Here is a 27662-nt window from a genome sequence, read left to right on the forward strand (position 1 = left end):
CATATTAACTATTAGAATAAACTCATAACCAAATTCATCAGACCTGGATGAGTAGAAATTTGGGTAGTTTTTGCAGGTAAACAAACAGTATTTATTTCTCGTTAATAGTTTATGATGGTCAATATGGGCCCTAGTGAAAACTGGGCTGTTGATTGCTTTAAGTGAAATGATGGAGTATCAAGGATTGAACAATGTTTACTGGACAAACCCATATTTCAAGTACCTACACTGCACTGGAGGAGACACAAAAGCATGACTTTATACCCCATGCCCTAAAGGAGTTTTTTTACGTAGTGGAAATGAAAAATACAAACAAACAAACATCAGAGGACAACCTAATATACTGTAAATTTCAATTATGAGACACAGATAATAGGAGCTTTGGAATTTTAAGACATGACAAGATCTTCTATGTTTATGAGGACTATTTTATAAAGACGATGAACTTCATTGGGCCCTACTAAGTAGTTTTGGATAGGCATGCTTGAAAAGGCATTCTTGGAAGGGCAGAGGAATCAACTAAGGAATGGAAGTAGAATTCACCATGATGTAAGCCAGAAGAAAAAGGACAAGTTGATTAGACTAGAGGTTCATACTGAGAAGAGATGAAAACAAAGTTGGATGGGTAGGTAGAAACAGCAGGACTTAATGTCACTTTGCACATCTTTGTTACTTATTCCAGACCTTCCTCAACTTACAATGGGGTTACATCCCGATAAACCCATCATAAGTTGAAACTATGGTAAGTCGAATGCATTTAATACACCTAAACTATTGAACATCACACTTAGCCTACCTTAAATGCACTTAGAATACTTACACTAGCCTACAGTTTGACAAAGTCATCTAAAACAAAGCCTATTCCCGGGGCACCTGGGTGGCTCAGTTGGTTGAGCGTCCGACTTCAGCTTGGGTCATGATCTCACAGTCTGTGAGTTCGAGCCCCGCATCAGGCTCTGTGCTGACAGCTCAGAGCCTGGGGCCTGTTTCAGATTCTGTGTCTCCCTCTCTCTCTGACCCTCCCCGTTCATGCTCTGTCTCTCTCTGTCTCAAAAATAAACGTTAAAAAATTTTTTTTAATAAAAATAAAAAAAAAATAAAACAAAGCCTATTCTCAATAAAATGTTGAATATCATACAATTAATTGCACAATGCACTACAGGTAAAAAACAGGATGGCTGGGGCGCCTGGGTGGCGCAGTCGGTTAAGCGTCCGACTTCAGCCAGGTCACGATCTTGCGGTCCGTGAGTTCGAGCCCCGCGTCGGGCTCTGGGCTGATGGCTCAGAGACTGGAGCCTGTTTCAAATTCTGTGTCTCCCTCTCTCTCTGCCCCTGCCCTGTTCATGCTCTGTCTCTCTCTGTCCCAAAAATAAAAAAAAAATAAATGTTGAAAAAACAGGATGGCTGTATAGGTACAGAATGGTTGTAAGTGTGTTGGTTGTTTATCTCATGATTACGTGGCTAAAAGGGGCTGTGGCTCATTGCCACTGCCCCGCATCATGAAAGAGTATCGTGCCACATCACCAGCCCAGAAAAAAAAATCTAAATTCAAAATTCAAAGTATAGTTTCTAGTGAATTTGTATTGCTTTCACACCATCATAAAATAGAAAACTGGTAAGCTGAACCATCATAAGTTGTGGACCATCAATATATGTATATTAAATTTACTGAATTGATGTGGTAGGTAATAGGGAGCCCTGGGGAGGGTGATTAAGATTACACATTTCAGTTGTTCATTTAAGAAGAGAATATATCATATAAATAGACAAAAATAAGAATCCTCTCTTGGGGCGCCTGGATGGCTCAGTGAGTTAAGCAGCCAACTCTTGACTTTGGCTTAGGTCATGATCTCATCGTTCATAAGTTCAAGCTCTGCGTTGGGCTTCATGCTGACACTGTGGAGCCTACTTAGGATTCTCAATCTCTCTCTCTCTCTCTCTCTCTGCCCCTCTCCTGCTCATGTTCTCTCTCTCTCTCTCTCTCTCTCTCTCTCTCTCTCTCCCCCCCCACCCCTTTCAAAATAAATAAAACTTAAAGAAGAATAATCCTCTCTCATTACTAAAATGTGTTTTCTTAGAAGGATTGGCCCAGGATGTGGTCTGATGTTGATTTCCAAATACTTGACATATTTCCATATCATTGGCAAACTGAGCATTTTGGTCAATTTCCTTGATGCTGTATCCATGAAAAGTATTTCAATGTCTAGATGCCAGACATGGAATAAATAAAACTTTCACAGGATAAAAATAGCTACAATATCTTAAGCAATTCCTATAAGTACTTTGTTAATAACAGTAATGCTGGATTTATTGAGTGTGGTGAAATATGATAAACACTTTGCATATTTCTAATTTAATTCTCACAATAATCCTATGTTGGTAAAATTAACTCAACTTTACAGTTAAGAAACCCAAATTTACAGTAGAAAAGTAACTTGCCCAAAGTCAGGAAGCCAGCAAGTCTTCAAACTCAATCCTGCCTGACTCCAAACCCCAATGACTACACTCTATACCTGAATTTATTTTTTCCCCAAGAGGCATCACTAAAAATAATAATAATTTATTAGAAGGAATGCATGATACTTGCAGAGAAAATCACATGAGTGTTAGAGCATCATGGTGGGGTCAGTGTATCTTTTTGGCAATATAGCCAAGTGAATTTCTTATACTTTAGCTTCAATAAGGTGTTACTCACAAAACTACCATACGAGGAAATTCAAAACCTCCCCTAGACACTTATGATTGGTGTGATTTGGGCAAGTTACTTAACCTCCCTAAGCCACATGTCTTCATCTGTAAAATGTGGACAATAACAATAGGCACATAACAGGATTGTTCAGAAAATTACATGGCATCACATAAAGTACTTAGCTCAGGGTATGTTACTGAAAAGTGATAAATTAATGTTTGCAACTTGTATTATTATTCAAGAAAAAAATTATTCAAGCTTCTTAGACCCACTATGTAGCAGAAATCATTACAAAGTTAGGAGTTCAGTAAAGGTCCCTTTGCCCTATGTTGCCATCACCAAACTCCTACTTTTCCTATAAGATTTAGCCCTAAAATCATCTCTTCCCAAAGCCTCTTGCACCATCACAACTCCCAGGCCAAGCAGATGGTCCCATAACCTTAAGTGTGTGTATGTGATTTTTAGTCATTTCACTTAGCATTTTGTACAGTTTTATCCTTTGTGTCCTGCCTCATTCGTTAGAAAGGCAGTCCCCTGAGGACAGGGACTCTCTTACTCATCTCTAAATACCCTTGCCTAGCACGGTGCCTGCCTGCATTTGTATCTCTATGGGACACAGAAATTATGAATATAGTTTCCCAAAACACCAGATTTACTTCAAGAAAAGCCCTGGAAGAATGAAGTGCAACAAACACTATTTTAGAGTAAACTAAAACCTCCCCTATTAAGCCATATGAGAAAGACATCTTCCCAGAAAAGTGAAATTTTCTCATGCTAAATTAGTAAAAAAGCATAAATCAATAAGCTTATGATAATAAAGGTGGTAATAAACAGTTAAAAAGCCTAATGCTGTCACCAAGGATGGGCTTCCTGAAAACTGAAAGAAATTTGTATCACATGTAATCAAATTTGGAAAAAGTTCATGTAGTTTTCTGTGCATGTTCTTCTCTCATTTGGTTTTAGGTATAATAAATCCTGTCTCTTTCACAAGCTCTTTATTTTAAAGAATGAAGATTTTATCTTATTTCCATGGCACTTACTGCCTTTCTTACACATAAAAGGAGTATTTGTATTTTTTTATCTTGGACCATTAACCTAGCAAGTTCTCCCTCTCACCCATCGCTTGAATGCTTTCAGTAAGATACCTCATCTCATGTGATCTTCCTCACAATCCTCTGCAGGAAGAAGGTCAGCATTATGACCCCACTGAGGAAGTGCTACCAGTGCCAGACCTAACCCCTGAGTCTGCAACTCCTTCCACTACCTTACAAGGTACTCAGCTTGAACGCAGGATGGCAGATCACCCACAAAATACATTACTAGTATAAGCTCCGGTAGTAGAAGGCATAAATCAGTGATCGTAGGAAATCTGTGAGGCTTCTCCCTTCAGACAGTCTTGAGGATACCCTCCACTCAGCAATCATGAGCCCAACCTTCTTGCCCTCCCGCTCCCCACCATCACCACCATCCTTGCCCTTTCCCCAGGCATTGACTTACTTAGCCATCCCACGCTGGGAGTGCGCCGCACTCGGGGGTCATCGTCCAGGGTGCGGGTTGCTAGGCAGGGCACTGAGTTCTCAAGCGGGCTGCGGGCTTTAGTGTCAGAAGCAGAAGACAGGAGGAGGAGGACACATGAGCAGCCACAGCAAGGATGAGGATGGAAGCATTAATTAAGAAGAAAAAATACTAAAGCAAATCACACAAGCGGGTTAAAGAAGAACAATGACATGTTACATTGACACACACACCCCCTCCCATGACCCTTCGATGGAGCAAATCCCCACACACAATGAAAAAGCCTAAAAAAATACATTCCATCATTATCGTTCCCCAAGTACCAGCGAACGATCCGCCCTGCAGTCCAAATACACAAAACAGGGATTGTGTCCAGAAGAAAGATTTACATCATGAACAGTAATCTGAAGATGTAAGATCAAGACAGGTAATAATTTTGCACCACATAAGCACACACAGAGGGAAGTTACATGTAGTTTTGTAAAGCACGGCGGGGGGTGGAGGGCGGGGAGTTATATTAGTAAGGAGCTTTCTTATGATCTACCCTACAGACCCTTCTATGGATCTTGTACAGAAATGCAGAAAGCAACATTCCATATTTTCACTTTTGAGATATTTTCCTTGATGAACACAGAACTGGTTTTCAATTTCCTTTGCCTCTGCTTTTCAGTCCTTCAGAAACACGAGACTGGGAGGTCGATGAATCAACACCTTAATATAAACCAATTCAGAAATGCATGTTGCCCCTCAGTTTCTGGCCCCTTTAATACTTATTTTACTATAATTTTAATACTCGGTGCACTCATGCCAAATCTTAGACCAAATCAAAGACAGATTAACGATGCAAGCTAAATGCATAGTATGGCTTCTCTAGATATTTTTCATCAGCTGGAAAGCACCACAAACTTCTGCCTGAAGATAATTTCATTTGGGCTTCATGTCATCTATTTTGCTATTCTTATCAAATACCTCACTCCAAGGCTAGTAAGAAATAGGGAGCATAACTGTCCTTCAAGGAACAATGAGGCAGGAAATACCTAACCATCAGACTACATACAATTTGACTTGAGAGACTTTTAATATCAGAGTCATTAAATAATCAAGGCAATAAAACATATCCAATCAAAAACAAAGATCAGATAATCTATTCACACAAGTGTGCAAATTACAGGGCAGACAAATGGTCTTTTTAAGGCTACTGGTGACTTGGGAGGTCAAGTTTTGAATGGAATCATTTACAAATTAATGCAAGTTTATGGCCAAATTTGGGCATCCAGTACATTATAAAATCTAGAAACATTTTTGTCAATTTATCTGTCTGTGTTTAAAAGCTGTAAATAAAGCCAGGACTTGTGAGCAGGCCATCTGTGCCAGCACCTGTTTGAGGCAAATCTGATGTCTCCTCTTTGCAATCTGAATTTGTAATTGTTTCCCATAACTGAACTTCTTTGCAAGTTTTTATTGCACTAAGAAAAATGAAGAAAGGAAAATGAATCAGTTGAGATTATTCCAAAATTGCTTTTGTCAAGAAGGAGGCAATTAGAAGCATATATTATCAGACTGACCAGGTTTCACCACCTATTTCCTTTGACAATCAAGTGATCTGCTTAAAGGGCCCATATTCCAGCCAATTTAGCTGAAAGAAGTGCGAGATATGGGACCACTACAGCCATCTATCTAGGCCTTAGCAAAGATCGACTGAAATTCCAGGTCAGTGAGAATTGACAGAGGTCAGGAATGTAAAGTAAACTCGAAAAAGCGTTCACATTCTTTAGCTTCTGAGCAGTGTGAAGCTACCCAAATTTTATCACTGATACCATGGCCTGCCCCTAACGTGAGTACAAGAGGTCAGCAGCTGCTCTGAAACTCGGGTGCTGATAACATGACTTTCCCCAACAGCTTCTCTCCCCCCCCCACCCCTCCCAAGATGTTAGTGTGTTATTTGTGGGGAGCTAAAGCTGGAAACTCCTTTCTGCATATACAGCCTCTACTGATGCTGAGCAGCACCATCAAGGGGACAGCGGAACGGAGCCTGGCACACACTAGCCAAGAACCTGGCTCCAAAGACAGGCATGAAAAATGAAACTGCCCGTAGAGGCTTGGCACCTGTGTTTTAGCAAAGCTGATTGGAGCCATCTGGCTGCTTACTCGCATGAAAAGTGGGAGGTTCACAGCACCCATTACTTATGTTGGCATATTCCAACATTTTGATTTGTTGGACCCTCTATGTACTTCTGTGCAGGAAGAGATACAAACTCTGTAACCTTTTCATGTTGCTTTTTTTCTCTCTTCACAAAGATACGATTTTGAAAAGTTGTTCCCAAAGCTGGAGCCGGACTTTCTACAATTATACCACGATAATGACATATTATGTACACCTTTCCTAGATAATGCTTTCATTGTACCTCTTCTACACTTAAGCTGCAAAATAAACAACTTAGCTTTGCGATTATCATATACATTCTCTTCTAAATCATTTTTGCCTGGCTCCAGGCATAAACAAGATAGAAATTAGTTTATATTATTGTGACTTGATGAGAGAGATGTAAAGATCTACAGCTCCAAAGATTTCAAAGTGGTGGTTTCTTGTATCTAGACTGCAGAAAAAGGTGTTGTGAGGAGATTTTTTAATGATTCATGTTACCCTTGAGATCAGCTTGTCCAAAACCATCAATCCTAATCTGTTCAAGGGAGGGTGTGCCTACTTGAATCATGCAAATAAACCCAAAACAACCTCTCCAGCAAAATGTATTTTGAACAATCCTATTAAGAAGGAAATAAATTTCACTCATGTTAAAGTTTTAGGACTCTTTTAGGATCGCAGTGTTGTTTGTTCAAGTAGGCATCCTGAAACTAATAGTACACCTTATGTTAACTGGGATTTGAATAAAAATTTTCTTTTTAGTATTTATTTATTTTGAGAGAAAGAGAGAGAGACAGAGAGAGAGAGAGAGAGAGAGAATTGCAAGCAGGCTCCACACTGTCAGCACAGAGCCCAACTCTGGGCTTGAACCCATGAACCGTGAGACCATGACCCGAGCTGAAACCAAGAGTTGGATGCTCAACCAACTGAGGCACCCAGGAGCCCCTGAATAAAACTTTTTTAAAAAATTGTCATTGAGCATGTACTATGCATTCCACAACTATTTACCCAGAAAGTTTAACCCAGGAGTATTGGCTACATTTCACCTATAAACACATGAAACATGTTGCCTAGAAATCTCCTTTTGGAAAGCCAAAAAAGACATCCAACTGCCATGTTTGGAGTGTACCCCTGCCTAGATATAAATTGACTTCCAGATCCCTTCAACATCACATGATTACACAAAGTAAAAGACCTGGTGTAGGAAATAAACTGTTGTTGAGGAAGCTCGTTACCCTTTGTAATTTAATTAGCATATTGTTATTAAGCACACTAGGTTGTCCATCTTTTTATACTTGGGAAAATTATTTTATTTCTGAGCTCAGGCTTTTCATATGCAAATGGAGATAATGATATATACATTAGAAACATCATGGAGAACAATGCCCCGTGTATAATAAATGCTCAAGTAATAGGAGATTTATTGTTGTTGCTACTGCTACTAATGTCATTGATGGAATGTTTCCTTTGCTCAGCATCCTCAGGGGTGTTGGAAAACACCAAAGACAGAAACTGTGGCCTAATTTAATTCAACTTTAAATGCAAAAGGTGATTTTTAAGAAATCAGGTTGATAAACGTGAAAAGATCTCCTTTTTGCCCTTTGTTATTTGTACTGAAACTAGCCTTGAGTAGATGAGGCATGCTTTTTTTTTTTTTTAATTTTTTTTTTCAACGTTTATTTATTTTTGGGACAGAGAGAGACAGAGCATGAACGGGGGAGGGGCAGAGAGAGAGGGAGACACAGAATTGGAAACAGGCTCCAGACTCTGAGCCATCAGCCCAGAGCCTGACGCGGGGCTCGAACTCACGGACCGCAAGATCGTGACCTGGCTGAAGTCGGACGCTTAACCGACTGCGCCACCCAGGCGCCCCGAGGCATGCTTAATCATTCTTGGAAGACATTCATTGTATTCCCCCTTTTTTCCTTTTGGGAAGATAAGATAAAGAGTCCATTGTGCTCACATCTCCTCTTTGCCTTCCCTCCTTTTTCACATTTTCCTGTCCTTTCCTCTCCTTTTCTCTTTGTCTTTTGTAGAGACCAGAACGTAGTCCCAGATCGTAGTCCCAGAACGTAGTCTCAGAGAGTAGTAGTCCCACCTACTCTCCTAACTGCTCTTATAGCAAGATGGGGCTGGGGAAAACAAGACTTCACAAAGGTGTCCCTATCAAGGATCTCTGGGAAGATAATTACCCAGGGGTGGCAGCAGCAAACAGGTTAAGGGCCCTTTAAGTACATCTCTCTTCCATATGGGGTAGGATATGACAAAGAGAATCATTCCATTTCTCTACTCCATCAGAGACCCAGGCTGTGTAACATAGACTGGCAATTAATAAAATATAAAATTTGTTTATCTCATGGTAACATCCTGCTATACATATATTATTTATTATTCATACATATATTATTACCATTGCTTAGACATATTGATCAATCTTTATTTCCTAACTGAAAATATAAAGCCCACAAGTGACACTTCATTACGTATTATTTGGCATCTCTAAAGTTGATAATGAAATTAGCACTGTTTTAAAAATAAAACTCCAAGAATTTTTCATTTATGTAGTGGTCGAAAAACAAAATTGAGACGCACAAAAAAAATAACAGAATACAAAATAATGGTGGTGAATTGAGTCTCTGTCCTTGATTTTAAATGTGAAAGGCATTAAATTTGCCCCTTTAAATATTTCTGAATAGCTGTTCCTTACAGTAATATCTCACATTATGCTTCTTAAAATATGTCTCCCAAAAATATCTCATCTACTCCTGGTTGTATAAATAGAATAAAACATTACTACCTTTATTTACAGATATAAAAAAAAAAATGAGGCTCAGGGATATTATGTGAATTGCTCAAAATCACGCTGCCACTATGTGTGAGTCCAGGACTAGAATGAAGCCTTTAGAAAAGATGGTACCACGTCTCCAAGAAGAAGATTATAAAGTGGGCCTTCAAATCTAAAACTAAAAAAACTCATTTGTGTTCTATCTCTTAAGTCTGACCCTCATTGCCATAAAGAGCAGAACAGACTACCAAATACTGGGAGGAGAAGAGTTGGGAGAAAATGTGTTGTTTATTTAAAGATCTGAGCATTACAAATCTGGAAGATCAGACACCTGCCTAGGGAAGAGAAAGGAAATAAGAATGGTGTCTGATAGATGAATTAGGAATCAGTGTTATTAAGTTACTGTTATTAAGGAATATTAAGGCACTTTTCTAGAAACTTTCCATGGATTCGTTCATTTAATCGAAGTCTGAGAAGAGCTTGATCGTTCACTGGGTTCTGGCCAGGACATTCATCTGTGCTGTGCAAATGAACGCAGAATTAGAGTCCTGAACAAAACAGATGGATGTGTGCTGTTGGATTTTGGAGAGAGCTGATTGTATGCAGAAAGGCACCTGGGAAGATGACACTCATTTTAAAGCAATGTGAGCCTGAGAAACAAATTGTTGATTGACCCATCTCAGAACTGGGAAAACAAGATGGCCTGCTTCAGAGGAACAGCATCTCTGTGGGAAGTTAGGAAAATGCTGGCCCTTACCCACTGAGTCAGGGACCAGGTCTGAATTCAAGGGTACAGGGAGAGGGGAGCTGCCCAGTGGAACAACCCAGCCAGAAACAATTGGGATAAACTGGAATCCAAAACTCAGACAAAAAAGCTAAGACTTTCTAAAGGGACTGAGAAAGCTGCCAACCTGGCGGTGGTCCCAGCCAGATCTACATCGTGCCAGTATCTAGGCAGCTTGATCTGACATCCAAACCAAATAGCTTGAAAATGCCTAATCTCAAATCAGATCCAAAGCAAGGAGAGTCTAGCTAATCCCGCTTACATTTCAATGGGACCTAGAATTACCATCAACAAAAAAACCTGACTTCTTTCCATGGTTTGTTCTGTGTTGCTAACCAAGATCTATGTTACGGTAGGTAACAGCCCTAGCAAACACTTTTGAAAATAGCTAATGGTGATATGTACTTAGGTCAGAAGAAGCAGTGTGAGAGCTAGTGAGGAAGCAGCATCTAGCCTGGAAAGGAACAATGAAAAGAGGAATCCAGGGAGAAAAGAAGTGATGGTAACAAGTAGTGGGAGCGAGTAGATCACAGTTTTCATGTCTGACAGGAAAAAAAAAAGGTGGGTTGCAAACTGATGATAAAACCCAGAGGCTCAATCAGGAGCAAGCCCTGGGTCCCTAGAGCTGGCTCTGGAGCAGCCACCTTTTCCAACTCATTACCTACCTGCTGGAGCAGCTTTATTAAGTCTTAGATTCTCAGTGCGGTTTAGGGTTTCTCTGTTGGCAAAGAGTAAAATGAATGAGGGAGAAAGACTCTTCCTAAGGAACTATATGATGAGAAAGGGCTTCCTCCTCTCTCATACTCCATTTGGTATTAGCTACCAATACCAAAGGGCAGAGAAAATAAATCAGCACTATATCCATGAGTCTCTTCCCAAATAATAAGCCACAGAGCAAATATCATTCCAGAAACCACTCTTACTCAGTATGAGATTTTTCTTCCTTAATTGTGCTTTTGGTAGAGTGATCTTTTTGATTACCATGTGCCAGTCACCATTTTGAACATTTTACATATATTATCTCATTTAATTTTCATTATCTATACTGTTTTACAAACATGGAAACTACTAAATTACCTTTCTAACTTTTTACTGAAAAAAAAAAAACTAAAGAAAAATGGGGTCATGAAATTGAATTAGGAAAAAATGAAATTCATAGTTTAGGTATAACTGGATAACCAAAGTCACTTTAGTAAAGGGCATGTGTACTCCCAGAGAGTGGAGGGTAAAGAACAGATTTCTATGACAGTCGAGGGGTAAAAAAACAAACAAAAAAAAAAAAAATGAAGAAGCCAAGGGGGAAAAAACAGGGACAAACTGATGATGGCATTGCCCCAATTTCCACAAAGGTAGTTAGTGAAAGCTGACTATTCAAATTAAGGTTCCCAGTTAGTTTTTGTCCTTAAATCAGGTCTCATTCATCTTTTATAACCTTAGACAATACATATCAGAAGGATCCATTTAAATGGAATATTTAAAATATATTTAAATAAAAAATATTTTAAAATTAATATTTTTTAAAAATCAGACCATCCTAACAAACCATGATTCCTTACAACAGTTATCAGGTAACCTTGTCATAAACATCTTACTAAAGAATTTGCATACATACCAATTAAGTACAAACTTTACTTTCACTTTCTAATAAAAAGCAAACAAAATACATCTTATTAGATTTTTAAATACTGCCAAGGAATGTTCCTAGGCTTAAATGTTCTTTCATAGTATATACTATAATAATACAGATTATCTAAGTATCCCAAACCAAATTATTAAGTAGAACTATATGAAAGTGCTGACAGTCAACTTTACCCACAAAATGGCAATTTCATATGGTTCAAGGTAAAATGACAGTAAGCAACAGGGGGCAAAAGAAAATCTAACACCAGAAGAAATGAAAACCTAATGCTAACTCCATAAAAATACTTCAATTAATATATTGGGAAATTATAGCACTTGCCTAAAATTTAGTACCTGGCAGATGTGTCCATCAGAATTCACAGATGTCTCAGACAAGTGGTAATTTCGCAATTAACATCTTGGAAGCTAGCCTGATTCTTTCCTGATTTATTACAAATACAAATGTTTTTCATTTCTTTTAAAAAACATTAAACCACCTTGAACCCAGCTACATTGGGACCCTAAACAGCAAGCTAATCTTTAGCTATAGAGAGACAGTGGTAGGCTGTTAAGTGAGTATGATGCTAAATGTTTGCAAAAACCAACTCTCCAGGGGAAAGTGCGTGCGTGCGTGCGTGTGTGTTTGTGTGTAATAAATTTTACTGATATAAAGGACAGGCAGCACACATACAAGTAATAATGAAATATAGGATACTCTTGTGAATTGCATATAGTCAGTTGATTCTGACCAAACATAGTTGCAACATCCTTGTTGAATATCCATTATCATATATGTTAACAGGTAGGATAAAAGTGAAACAATGAAGACAAAGTGCTAAACTGGATAATAGTTTTTGAATGCCAGCAGAACATATACTTGATTCCTTATGCCCCTCACATTTTAAAAGCTGTTATGAACTGAATATTTGTATCCTCACAATATTCATATGTTGAAATCCTAACCCTCCTACCCAATGTGATAGTAGGAGGTGGGGCCCTTGGGAGAAAATTAGGTTATGAGGGCAGAGCATTCCTGAATGGGATTAGTGCCCTTATGAAAAGAGACAGGAGAAAGATGATGGATCTCTCTCTGCCATGTGAAGATACAATGAAAAGACAACCATCTACAAGCAATGAAGAGGGCCTTCACCGAAAACCCAATCTATGGCACCTTGATCTTGGACTTCCCAACCTCCAGAACTGTGAGCAATAAATGCTTGTTGTTCAAGCCACCCAGTCTATGGTCATTTGTTAAGAGCTCAAGCTTACTAGGCAATGGCTATAGACACTAGACACATTTAATCGGCATTATTAGCATTTTCTCCATCACTTTTTAAAGTCTATAGACAAGTGACAAAACATAAATCAAGCCCTGATTTGAATTTTCTGAATTCTTTGGCGTAAATACTACCACAATGACTTATTGCAAGTGACCAAAATGAAGCCTATGAACAGAGTTGGGAAGAAATGACAGCATACCATTTTATGTGTGTTTATATATACACAATAGATGGTAATAACCTGAAGTGTATAAACTCTAGTAGCATGCAATAAAATAAATAGGAAATAGTGAATCTGAATGAGTATTTATTACCTTTGTTTTTAATATCATTATTTAATTGTATACATACATAATTTGATATTTAATACTATCTGTGCTTAACAACTGGCTTGCAAAACTCCTGACTGCCTCTTGTGAATAGAAGAAGCAGCTCCATCACCACTGGAAAATTTAAAAAAAAAAAAATCCCAATTCTAAAGTATACATTGCAGCTATTAACTACTCTATTGCCATCATAACTAAAGAAAGCAATGTCTATTTTCTAGCCTATAACAGTAGAGTAAAGTGACTGAAGTTTATCTAGGTTTTTCGGTGTTAGAACTAGGTCCAACACTAGACACAAGATTCTCATTTATTAAAATAGTAGCAACAACTTTATAATTCTTTGTTTTAGAAATGTATTCTGAGATATTTCATAGTTAAAGATGTTAAGTAATTAAACCCGAACATAGAAAGGTAACTGTGTAAACTTGCAAGAAGAATATAAGTGCCTCTAGAAAACCAAAAATTTATCGGGTACCTGGGTGGCTCAGTCAGTTAAGGGTCCAACTATTGATTTCAGCTCAGGTCATGATCCCACAGTGACTGAGTTTGAGCCCCGCCTCAGGCTCTGAGCTGACGAGCACAGGGCCTGCCTCGGATTCTCTGTCTCTGTCTGTCTCTCTCTCTCTGCTCCTCCCCTGCTTGTGTTCTTTCTCTTTCTCTCTCTATCTCTCTCTCCCCGTTCCTCCCTCCCTCCGAAAATAAATAAACTTGAAAAAAACCCCAAAAATTTGCCATCTGACCATTTATAATAACGTATTTTAGAGGTACATGAAAGTCATTACTGTAGAATCTCTCTAAGTCAAATCTTGCCTCTGGATATTTAAAAGGAGTTAGGTAACACAAAGGCCAATAAAAACATGTTTAAAAAGGCCTAATCTTATTCCATGCTTCAGGGTGTAAACTGATCAGCTGAAGAGCTGGGAAGGAAGAGCTGACTGCTCTCCCTATTTGCTTTCTGCCCGGCATATGTAACATTTCACAAGTGAAAGGTGAATGACAAAGGCAATTTCAACTTAGCTCTGAAGTATAAAGATCTACTGATAGGATAAAAGAACTGAATGATGGATGATATCAACTCATTAGCTGTATTCCACATCCAAATATTTTCTCCTGAAGCACAAAATACTGGCCTCCAAGATCCATCTGTTCTTAATTTCTACTCTAATTGCACTTCATGAAAATGAAGCTCAACCCAGACTGGTGGAAGCCACGCTCCCTCTGCCATATGCATTCCGCTTCTCTTTGCAAATACAGTGATACTTGAAAACAATGCACTTTCTTGCTTCTCTACAGTAAGTACCAGCTTCGGGATAAAAAAAAATTGATTTCCAAATCATGGAATTTCATTTCATATGAAGAAAAGAATAAGAAATAAGATTAAAGACAGACTTTTACTTTAGTTGCCATAATTTTAAAAATAGGCGTTGGGGGCTCCTGGGTGGCTCAGTCAGTTAAGCGTCTGACTCCTGACTTCGGCTTATATCATGATCTCACGGTTTGTGAGTTTGAGCCCCACATCAGGCTCTGTGCTGACAGTGTGGAGCCTGCTTGGGATTCTGTCTCCCTCTCTCTGCCCCTCTCCCACCTGCTTGCTCTCTCTCGCTCGCATTCTCTCTCTCTCTCTCTCAAAATAAAAAATAAACTAAAAAAAAAAAAAAAAAGAATACAGGGGTTGTTTTTAAAACAAAGTATTTGTGACATCAGTTGTAACCAACTGGTCATCCTATAACATTTCCAGCCATTAAACTCTTCAAAATACAATTAAAAAGAAAAAAAAAAGAAAACAAAGACATACATAAAAAAGAAAATATTTCCAGTCAGCACCAATATTCCAGATAATGATAGAACCATCAAACTGTAGTGGGAATATTTTAGATTAGATTCTTCTTCTTGTCAATGTTTTTTTATAAAGCGTTTTATTTTGAATTATTTATTTATAATTTGTTTTGCTTTTAAAAAAATTTATGGTAACAGTTATATCAATGCGTAAGTCACTCAATAAAACCGACCTTTTCATTTGGTTCTATTTAACGACTAGACACTCATTAAGAAACTACAATAATGGAATGGCTCAAAAATACACCAGAGAAAGTTTGCTAATAGTGAGCTCTCTTCCAGCCAACGCTTAATTTTAACACTAAGTCAGAAAACTCAGTTTCCAGAAATGGAGTAGCTAAGTTAGAATTCAGTTTATACAATTCATTTAGTCCACCTTTTCCAGGGCAAAATATCTTACACTATTCTGTACATACAGATGAGGGCAATGAATTAGAAGCTCCCTTATCTACCCATTTCTCTTGGTACCAAAAAAGACCAGGGGTGGGATGACCCAGAGCTGGTTTTACCAGCCCAATGCTTAGCAACACTTTCACCATGCTTTCATTCTCAGACTTCATTGAAATTAGCTTCTCCCTCCTCAGATTATACCCAACCATGAAATGTATTTGAAACAAAAACAATAATACAAAAGATATTTTACAGAAAAGTCTGCCAAATGCAAGAGTATAAACAAGACACAGTGCCTTTCCTATTAGTATATAATGGGGTGAAAATCCTACCTTGAATAATTATTCTCATATCTAACCATCATGATCATATAACTAAAGAACAGACAGACTTTTTTGTAGTCCTAGACTTCATTAAGTAATAAATATTAAGCTTTGGATAAATGATCATTTATAGACTGGACGCCATCTCACATACCAAGCAAACACTGTATGATATTAGAATTCAGAGCATTTATCATATCTTAGTCTATCATCCTAATTCTGACAAACCCCCAAGTCTAAAGCATATTCCTTGATATACTCAAAAATCTACAAGTTTGATGACTCATCTGAAATATTCAGTTGTTTCATCATAGCGTTATTACCAAACCAACTCAGTCAATCAGAATAGATATATATGAAGCAAGCAAGGCATCTTGGCATTTGCAGCCTTAGTAACTGCTGAAATCTTTCCAACAGGACTGCAAACCTGCCCAACTGGATAAAAGTGTCATTAGGAAATGGCAGTGGCATATGAACTTGAGGAAAGAAGAAATATGGTGAAGAGTAAAAACAACAGAGGACACGAGATGAAGTAAAGGTCAGAGATGGAGTGAGGTAAAAGAGTGAGGCAAATGCTTGGCCCTGCATTACCATTATCAGGGTTGGTAAACATCCTACTTGCACTGGAGACTGTCTTCCCAATGTCAGCCAGGGATCGAAGGTTGGATTTCTTGGTTTGATGCCGGTGCTTCCGGAGCAAAGTATAGGTCACCTTATCCTTAAGGTCAGGTTTCAATAGGCCTGTCTCAATCTGATGGTCAACAATCATCTCTGATACAAAAAAGAAAAAAAAAAGGCAAAACAAAAACAAAAAGCAAAACTCAGTCACAAGATCACAAAGTTACTTTTTACTCCAACTTTATGGATGTCATCCTCAAATTTTATATCAATATACTATTTCCCAAATTTCCAACCTCCCACTTTATATGAAGGGTAAAGATACAGGACACACAGATTCTAGCATTAATGAGAGAGTTATAAATATTCCACTATGAATTATATGTTTGGAGAGAAAGAATCATCTTGTCTTTTTTCAATCCCAGTTAATAGTGAATTCACATTAATCACAATCTTCTAGGAGTAACACACTAAGTCAGTAATTTACATTTTTTCAATTAGGTAAAAAAGAGTAAGATTAGAAAATTCATGTTCTCTATCATAGCAAGTATGCCAGAAATACAAGTGATATTTAAAAAAAACTTGCGAATATGCAAAATTTAATGTAGTGACATTATTGAATTTTAGATCTGTTTTCCCAAATCCTTCTGTAATGATATATTTTCCTTAAAATAGGACGAAGTAAAGGAAGACAATACTCTTCCCCATATCAGGTTATGCGAACACTAATTAATCCCATGAAAGAAAGACTAAACTACAAAACTGCCTTCGTCTTTTCTAAGAAGGGAGGCTTATTCTTCTTTTGGATCCAACAAAAGGATTTCCAATATATTCCACTAATCATTTTAAAATTTAACCTGCCCAGAATTTTCTAGGAAATTTTCACCTTACTACAAAAAAGTTATAATTTCTTATAAGTTCTTGTTTTTAGAATGGCTTTAATTGGAAAAGATAACTGTGTTTCATAGAAACTGCTCCATGGGGAGCTCTGCTAATGGACAAGATTTACTCTAAAGGAAGAAATCCTCTTTCTCACAAGTCAGCACGTTAGCAGCATGGCAGAAATGCAGCCTGGTCACCACAGGCCAACATTTCCTCTGTCCAGAACAGCGCACGGGACAAAACATCACAAGATATGCAGTGGTAGGACATTATCTCACTCACTGTATGCACGTACTGCTTTTGTCCCCTCTCTAGAACCAGAAAGAACTATGGATCCCATGCCTACCTTTTACCTTTTCAGGTATATGAGTGCATCTAGCACACTTCAACATTTTCCGCTTGGGCAAAGTTCTCAGTATAGAAAAGTGAAGAAGAGAAGAAAAACTCTTCTCTTGCAAAAGACTGACCAAAAATTGATGGGAACTGGAAGGGTAACGCCTCCTAAGCACCGCTATCTCTTTGAAGTCACAGATGTTCCAGGGGCTCTGCCTGGGCATAACTGCACCACTCAGAGGACCATCTTAATAGCAAGCACTCACAGAACGACCTCACAACCTATAGCTAGAAACTGACAACTTACAGTATATAATCAACTTAGAAGCCAAGCAGAGGCTGACTCCTGAATTTTCCATTACATGTCTTATACAAATGCCATAAATGTCACATAACACTGGGCCACTTGGTGGGGAGCTTGGGCAAGGCAGGAAGAGTTTCTCCCATAGGAATGTTTTGGTTTGAGAGTGGCCTTTAGCTCTGAGTGGTTTTAACTGTACAAACCCTTCTCAGTGAAACTCTCAGAACTGATCCTATAATTATACAGTTAACCTTCTGTTCCATAGTAAAGTAATTAGGTGCTACTCCTCTACTATCCCTTTAAGTCTTGTTCACTGCAGAAGGTCCATTTGACAGAAGAACCATAAAAATAAGCAAACGGCCCCAGCGTATTTGTGGCACATGTTATCAAGCTCCTACTCTAATTCCAGGGTTGTGGATTAAAGTGTTTCTTATCTACCCTTCCTGGCAGGGCCTCCCTCTGTGCCTGCCTTCCCTTGTAATCTCAAACCTATGCATACATATGCACAGCCAGCCCTCTGTTACTAATGCCTGGAAATCACCAGTTAGAACAGGTTAAGACATCTGTGTGGCTTATGTCCTTCATTACGTTTCCATAAAACAGCCCACATTACAGGGATCTTTTTAAGTACAAACTACAAAACCTTTCGAGGAAAGTGGGGGCAGTAACATTTAACAGCTACACTGAAATTAAGCCTTCAGTGTTCAAAATCCCACAACCACTACCAATTGGGAGGGAACGTGCCAACCACAGATGATGGCAGAGCTGAAAGAGAGCTCAGGAAACACCAAGTTCAGCCTCCTGTCACACAGATTTGGGAAAAGAGGGGGCAAAAGAGGTGACTCGCTCTCAGGAGAAGCCCAACTAGAGGTGCAGCTGCCCAAGTGAAACCAGGTTCTCTGGACTCACACTTTACATCGTTCCCCATATCACACAGTGGCTTTCTCCATTTTAAAAAATAAGCCCTAGGAGCGCCTGGGTGGCTCAGTCGGTTACATGTCTGACTTCGGCTCAGGTCATGATCTCGCGGTCTGTGAGTGTGAGCCCCACGTCGGGCTCTGTGCTGACAGCTCAGAGCCTGGAGCCTGTTTCAGATTCTGTGTCTCCCTCTCTCTCTGACCCTCCCCCATTCGTGCTGTGTCTCTCTCTGTCTCAAAAATAAATAAAAATGTTAAAAAAATTAAAAAATAATAAAAATAAAAAAGCCCTAGACCCAAGACAACAGTCAACAAACAAACAAACAAACAAACAAACAAAAACCTGATATATGCACGGGCTTCTGCAAACCAAGAGAATGGTGGTGTTCGTGCAACAACAACAAAAAAAATGGCCAAAAGTGATAAACATTTTTTTTAGTTTTATTTATTTTGAGAGAGAGACAAGAGAATGAGCAGACAGAGAGAAAGAGAGAATGAGCAGAATGGGGCAGAGAAAGAGAGAGAGAGAGAGAGAAAATCCCAAGCAGGCTCCGCACTGTCAGCGCAGATCCCGACGTGGGGCTCAAACCCACCAACGGCAAGATCATGACCTGAGCTGAAGTCTAAGAGTCAGATGCTTAACTGACTGAGCCACCAGGCACCCTGATAAACATTTTCAAATGAAATACAAGGTCCAAGAAACATTAAACTTCAAGACTAACAAAGGTAATTTATAAATATAACCAATTATGAGATTTTACTAATCTACCAAAGTGGCCAAATGTATATATGAATGTGAAAAGTGGGTGCCACAGGGAATATTCCACATCCTGAGGGTGATGGTAATAACTAGTACAACCTTTCTTGAAGGCCACTCAGCAAATACGTAAACAAAACCCTTCCATACATTCAAACTCTCTGAATATTTCACCATTAGAAATCTGTACTAAAAAGTAAACAATTTCACGCAACTATAACAAAATGTTCGCTTATTCATTACAATAAAAATGTGAAGGCAACTTAAATGCCCAATAATAGATTATTAAATATTTTGCAGACATCAAAATCATGTTCACATATATATTTAATCACATGGAAAGAAATTCGTGTTAAGTTTTTAAGTTAAAAAGGGCAGATTAAAGTGTTACAGTATGATCCCATTAGTAAAATAAATTTCATAGGCGTAAACGGAGATGTACAAAAACTGCTGTGAATGGTGGTATTTTGATTTTTGTGTGTTCTATTTTTCTGGATTATTTCACAATGAACATGTATTACTTTTGTGATAAAAAATACATTGCCATTTTGAAAATCTAAAAGGTGTTAAAAGCAAGGAACGACATGACTAACACATCTGCCAACACGTACAGCCCAGCAATGCCTTTAAATATAAAAATGAGAACTCCAAAAATAGATAGAGCTACATTTTCCTAATCCATTTCCCATCATAATACAATACCTGAAATGGCTTATGATTTTTTTTAACTTAGGAGGGTAGGAAAATCCTCATGCAGTTGCCTTCATGTGGGAATGACACTCTTTCATTGTAGGACTATAATGATGATAGTAATAATCAACCTATCAAAATAATCCATGTAATGTTTTATCCTTTAATTATTTTAAAGGCAAGTATTTTTCTTAGCATTCAAAGGGGTTCTCCATGAAGAAAACAAGGAGAGGTCCTGAGGAGAATCAGAACTAGGCTGAATGCTGTGTGTAAGTATGAGAAGCGACACCTGCTTAAACAGTCACATGGTGATAGCTTTGCACCTGCAGAGGGAGGATGCCTCTCAGAAGCAGGCCACTGAGAAGAAGGAGCAGGTAGATTGCAAAGAAAGATAAAAATCATGCTGTTGTTTGTTTGATATAATCACACCCACTATTATTTCTTTCACTTCTCCTTTGTGGAGATAAGGGGAGGAGGGGAGATGCATCTTAGAGACTGAACTGTACATAATTCACAACTCTGAATTATCAGCACAATGCAGAACAAAACAGCGGCTTCACCTTCTGCTAGAAAAGGATGTTGTAATAACCAAATAATGGCAATAATTCTTCAAGTTACTGTGCCATCTTCTGTCATTTAAAGCAAAATTAGGGCACTTTTTTCTTCATGCTGTTTAACCCTCTGTAATGTTTTGATTCTTCGAGGATTTTTAAATATTTTTTTTCAGCCAGGGACACTCTTCCAAACACACTCTTCCTCCACCCCTGCAAATTTGATCCTTTTCTTCCCGCCCCCACCTTTCTCCCTTCCTTCCTTCCCTTCCTCCCTCCCTCCTTTCTTTTGCTGGTAATGTATGTTATTTGCCTCTGGATTGCTTTTCTGTATTATCAGCTCCAGAATGAGTGATGGTACTTCAAAGTGACATGGTGGTGCCTAATTTTACAATTTAATGACAATTTTTAAAAGTAAAGAGATGGTGGTTAGGGAAAAAGTCCACAACTGATAATAAAAAGTCATGGAAAACTAAAGTGAAAACATAAAATGCTTAATGAATCTTCCTTAAGTCTGGTGAATACCAGAACCTCTTTCTTTGGCCAGTGGCTAAACAAGGCTCCAATATAATATGGGATTCTGTCTCCAACTGCATGGAAAAGATCAGTCAGTTGCCAAAGATCAGAAGCTCCTTAGGATGGTTCCTTCTAGTACTAAAGATCCTGAAGACAGTTTTATAGAAAAGCCCAAGTTCTACTGTAGGACTTACTTTCTTACTTACTGCAAACTTTCTAGTGACCCTTAAACCATAACACATATTCTCCTCCGAGACTGTATATATTGCCTAGCCACAAGCTTAATTCCCATTTTATCCAGCATTTATGCATTCTGACTTTTTTTTATATGAAATTTATTGTCAAATTGGTTTCCATACAACACCCAGTGCTCATCCCAAAAGGTGCCCTCCTCAATATCCATCACCCACCCTCTCCTCCCTCCCACCCCCCATCAACCCTCAGTTTGCTCTCAGTTCTCAACAGTCTCTTATGCTTTGGCTCTCTCCCACTCTAACCTCTTTTTTTTTTTTTCCTTCCCCTCCCCCATGGGTTCCTGTTAAGTTTCTGACTTATTTTTTCAACTTGTCTAATTTCAGACATCTTTGCTCCAGATTAGTTCTTAAAGTCTGAAAACACAGAAATTGCAGTTCTCACTCAAAAACTGGACGGATTTTTGCTAACCATGATATTTTTTTGAGTAACAATCTCCCTTGCAGCAAAACAAATCACCCAGAAAACCATCCCTTCTGTTTGCTTCTGTCTTTGTAGACAGGCTCTTGTTCCCTGGGTACAAAAATCCAAGATCTCTCCAGAGATACAGAGCCCCTGTATCTCATTTTCAGCCTTACTTGCCTGGTCATATGTGAAAAATTCCACATGCAGCATTATTTCCTACATTATTTTCTAACCTCTGTGGATGTGGATTTGTAACTTATCTCATGTACAAAGTGAGAGATTTGCAAACGTAATTCCAGGGCCTAGAATAGTGTCTGGCACACTGTAGAAGTTCATGCACCACTGCTGAATAAATGCAGGAACTAATTAATTCTGGCCACCCCATATGAAGACATATTTACACTTCCCCCTTCTCCACGTGTACCTTAAAGTGTCTCAGGTTCATGAAAAGTGTGGGACTTCTTTGCAAATGGAGCTAACAAGCTCTCTGAAGAAGAATCAGATACATATACATCAGTAAGATATATGCCTCATTTGACAACTAACCTTTTCTTCCAATACAAATGCTATAGCTTTCCTACTATCTTGCTAAAAAACAACAACAACAGAGATGCCATAGACAAGCCTTTTGGCTATAGATATTCAAAGAAATTTTGTGGTGAGTCTGATATACAAGAATTTTATACTGGTCACTTTCTGTGGGGCCACAATCCATGCTGTCTTCCCCATATATCCCAAATGAGGCACCCTGCAGCCCACTTGGAAAAGTGTAGTCATCCATATAGGTCCAGAGGACATCTAGTTATTGAATTTTCCTGGGAATGACAAACAGAGCCCCTGTATCTCATTTTGAGAAAAACATGATCTTCAGTACCCCTAGATCTGTAGGGTAATAAGGCAGTTTAGGCCAGGCTTTTGTTAGAAAATGAAAACAATTACTACTGTTTGGAATGTAGTGATGTGTGCTCAAGGCGTTCAACGTAATGAGTTAACATTCACTACACAGCACTAATCGCAAAAGATACCAATGCACCAGGAGGTTCAGTGACTTGCTGGTGGGTGTATAAATGACACTCAGCACCAATGTGACAGGACCAGTCACTAGCCCATGTGGCTAGTACATGCGGCTGCTGGCTCCTTGCTCCCCACAACCTTTCTTACATATAGTTAAAGGATCTTGACTTCCACCTACAAAATTAGTCCCAACCCAGCAACTAGACTATTTTCCTTCTGACATAGGACATAAACCCTATTTTACGGATGATAAAACCGAGGCCCAGAGAAGCTCAGTGCAATGTCTAAGGTCAGAGTTCTAGAAATCTAGTCTCCATACTTCCAGTCCAATATAACCAAGGATAGGAGCAGGGAGCCTCCATTCTAAATATTAACCTTCCACTAATAAGCGAGGGAAGTGAATGAAGATCTGTACATACACATTTTGATCCCAATAAAAATAATGTGAAAAATCAAAAGCATAAAAGAGAAGACTGAGAAATAACAACTGGATAGAAACATGCCAAAATGCTAACAATGGCTATGGAGGCACGATGGATGATTTTTTATTTTCTTCTCAATATCTGCCTATATTTTCCAAACCTGCAACAAACCTTACTAGTTTTATAGTATAAAAAAAAGAGAGAAAATAAATGTTATAGAATTCATCTGCGTTAACGGACACCCATGGACAGGTTGGTAGAGCTAAAAAGATGATAAAAACTTTAAACAACATACTTACCCACCAACTGTGGAAGAGAAGAAGCCTCCCTGTCAAGCATGATGGATCCTTTCTCCATACATGTCCTCAGCTCAAATAAGCTGTGAAGGGACAATGTGGCCACATGGGGCTTGCTCCATCTTTCCCCACCCTGTTCCACTTTTTCTTCAAATTTAATCCACCTAGGAACATGAGATTAGTGAGCAGCAATTAAAAGTATTCTAACCTTCTCTGGAAATAGCTACACCAACCCCTCCATCTCCACCCCCACCAGCACTTCCAAAATGTCTCCTTTGACGGAGTCTTAAAAGCTTATTATATCGTTAATTGCATTACCTTTATGAATACACCAAACAGAGTCATTAGACTGCTCCTTCACATGGCGTTAGAGGGAAAGAAGATAAACCAAAGGGATCTAAGAGCATCCTTGGTTTCCCACCTGTCTATACATAACCATGAAATCCTTAAGAATGATTATTTTACTAGATTTTTAAAATAACATAGGAAAATGTGCATTTCAAAATTCTCCATGAAAGCCTACACTATGTAAAAATAACCACCGTTGTGAGAATTCTGTTGTGACTTCACAAGGCAAGTTTCTATAAGGTGAAATATCAATTATGAACCAGTATTTATCTTAATTATTTGAAAAATATGGTGTATGAAGTGGTCAGATGAATATAAAATTCCCCTTTAGTACTTAAAGAGGGCCAGCATGTGTTGCTATGTCTTACTTTGTATTTCTCTGCTGACACATGTTCCCTTCTCATTGAGATTCTAATGGAAGCTTTTCTCTTCAAGTCTGGCTCCACATGTTTAAAAATACACAAGTTCAGTGAACACATCTATTCTGATAATAATAGATCTCCTATAAACCTTAGCAATGGAACAAACAACCCACTGTCTTTCTAAGACTCCTAGATATTTTGATAACTTAGCAATATACAAGCAACTTTTTAAAAGTTTAATGGAAATGAAAGCAAAACACATTTGACTGTATGTAAATCCCACATATTACACATACAGACTTTTTCTACACTGATAAAGGAGAACATGAAAGCATCGTCAGTTTGCTATTCATTATGACCCAAAGAAAAATGCTTCTTTCTCTCAATTCAAACCTTCTGAAAGATATTGAAAAAGATAAAGAGGGGGTTAAAAAAACTGTTTTTCTACATTCTTCACCCAAAGGTTTAATGATTGAAAAATGTTTTCCTAGAAAAAAACTAAACACTCACCTAGCACACTAAAGATGAGAACAAAGGGCAGAGATCAGAGGAAGCTCTACATAAGGTATTATTTATAGACTGCTCACCACCCCCCAGAGGAGGAAAAAAAACACATTAGTAGAACCAGGAGTGAAAACAGATCAAGAGATCAACCACAGAGTCAGAGAAAATTTAGAATTTTAATCAAGCCCAATACTCACATGATTCACAAGTATTTTAGCCACATCCAAAGACTCTCTGTCTCTACTCCTCTCAGAAAGTCCCTCCTAGCCAGAGAACTCCCACATGTCAATGGTAACCTTATCTCCAACCTCACCCTCAATTCCAAGACCCTCTCCCTTTCCTCTGTATCCCCCATAAATGTAAACAGTGGAGATTTTTACATATTTTCCTCACAAGTTAAAAAGCCCACATCACCACCAAAGTTCTAAAACTTCAGAACTGGGCCTTGTTTCTTTCCATAAAAGTAGTTGTGAAACATTCCAAGACAGAATACAAGAACCTTTAATATTCATGTGTATGTGTTGTGTGTGTGTGTAATTAACTTAGTAGTTCTTCCCTTAAGTTGCTATTAGTACTACAGAAATAGAAAGAATGAAAGAAAAATGACAATTTTACATCACACTCTTATAGAATCCTATGAATTTGCCTAAAAGATAAAAGGTAATTGGGTTATTTCAAAAGTAATCATTTTATAGAGTATATTACATTGGTTAACTTTAGGTATATTATCTTTTCAGGCTTGCTCACACAATCTTTAACTATGTTTGTTGATACGTGTTACATAAATCATACTTACATTTTTAAAATAATTTTAGGGGCGCCTGGGTGGCGCAGTCGGTTAAGCGTCCGACTTCAACCAGGTCACGATCTCGCGGTCCATGAGTTCGAGCCCTGCGTCAGGCTCTGGGCTGATGGCTCAGAGCCTGGAGCCTGTTTCCGATTCTGTGTCTCCCTCTCTCTCTGCCCCTCCCCCCGTTCATGCTCTGTCTCTCTCTGTCCCAAAAATAAATAAACGTTGAAAAAAAAATTAAAAAAAAATAAAATAAAATAATTTTGAAAAGGGGATGGAGGGTTGGGTTAAACAGGTGATGGGGATTAAGGAATGCACCTGTCATGATGAGCACAGTGTGATGTATGGAAGTGCTGAATCACTATATTGTACACCTGAAACTAATATAACACTGTATGTTAACTAACTGAAATTAAAATAAAAACTTAAAATAATTTTGAAGAGTATTTTTATTGAAGTATAATTGGCATAAAATATCCTAATAATTTCAGGTGAATATTATAGTGAATCATATTTACATTTGATGTTATGATTTATTACCCAAGCTAAGGCTCTAGTATATTAAAAGACTCTATAGTATATAAAACCGTGTCAGAATTACATATAAGGATGTTATCTATAGGAGTGATTCCTTGTTTTTATTCCTAAGAGAATTCTTAGTAGCTGAGGAGAGAATCTTTGGTCATGGGATGTAAACCCAAGATAAATAACAAAAGCCAGCTAGAAACTCAGTAAAGGGGACTCAGTAAAGGGGAGTGTTTTAGACAGCCCTCAATTCCCTCTTATTTTTATTGAATGAGTCCCTCTTCCTATCAGTTGCCATAGATCTGTATTGCCAAATACATACAATGTGACAGTGGCTCTTTTCTGCCATCATTCTCAACTGTCCAAACTATGTAAGTTTATTTTTTTATATGCACCCCTATGTTAATTGCAGCATTATTTATAGTAACCAAGATACAGAAATTGGGATACATGATACAAGGTACAAATATATATATAATAGTGATATATGATTCTGTACATATGAAACTGTGGTAATATCATATATACATGATATAAATATAATATATAATATATAATGGAATATCATTCATCCATAAAAATAATGAAATCTTGCCATTTGAGACAACATGGATGGACCTCAATAGCACTTTGCTAAGTGAAGTAAGTCAGACAGAGATAGACAAATACCATACGATATCTCTTATATCATATGGCATATCTTACCATATGGTATCATATGGTATGATATCTCTTATATGTAGAATCATAAATATATAAATATAAATAAATATAAATATAAATATAAATAACCAAGCTCATAAATACAGACAATAGATTGGGAGTTGTCAGAGGTGGGAAGTGAAGGATAGGAGAAATGGATGATATAAGTTTAATAAAAATTTCTTAAAACAAACAAAAAAAAAGGATCAAAACCCGTGCACTCTTTTGTGACCAATCTTTTATTTCATTCCTCTCCACAGTTTGTATTGTAGGTCACCTGATTAGACTTAAATATGACTTTAAACAAGTTTTAAAAGTACATTTAGAATTATAAATCCCAACCAGCTGGGATTTATGGAATAGCATTAGTCACCCTCCCGGAATACACCAGCCCTTTAGGTCAAGATTTAATCACAAATGAATGAAAATGTAAAATCTCAAAACTAGCCAGTTCCCTAGAATCTATGTTCCTAAGGGATAAGTATGATCTCATAGTTCAGTTTAGCTTCTACTCCACTTTGAGTTCAGTAAATATTAAATGCTGTGATGATGTCATATCATAGCATAGCTAAGGACATAAGGAAAACTCTAGGATAATGACTATTAAATTCCTTCAAAATCTATTGTTCTGATTGTTCAAGGAATCGAGTATATTTCCAACATATGCCTTCAGACATAAAGTAATAGTTTGCCCATTTATTTTTTTTTTCAACGTTTATTTATTTTTGTGACACAGAGAGACAGAGCATGAACGGGGGAGGGGCAGAGAGAGAGGGAGACACAGAA

General features: G+C 38.0%; 1 protein-coding gene across 4 annotated transcripts in view; it reads right to left on the reverse strand.

The window, feature by feature from the left end:
* Positions 1-27662, reverse strand: part of SLC4A4 (solute carrier family 4 member 4) — a 304579-nt gene that overhangs the window by 173869 nt on the left and 103048 nt on the right. The window contains exons 5-7 of one of the 4 annotated variants that reach the window (XM_040481605.1): positions 23649-23809; positions 16310-16462; positions 4187-4282 (exon numbers count right to left, since the gene is read on the reverse strand). In XM_040481605.1, the coding sequence (XP_040337539.1) occupies positions 4187-4282; positions 16310-16462; positions 23649-23809 (410 nt within the window). Of the gene's footprint in view, positions 1-4186; positions 4283-16282; positions 16463-23648; positions 23810-27662 lie in introns of all 4 variants that reach the window. The other 3 variants (XM_040481596.1, XM_040481622.1, XM_040481613.1) reach the window with 3 other exon arrangements.

This window comes from Herpailurus yagouaroundi, unplaced genomic scaffold, assembly GCF_014898765.1.
Source record: "Herpailurus yagouaroundi ecotype Mexico unplaced genomic scaffold, PumYag 28, whole genome shotgun sequence".
NCBI classification, from domain to species: Eukaryota; Metazoa; Chordata; class Mammalia; order Carnivora; family Felidae; genus Herpailurus; species Herpailurus yagouaroundi.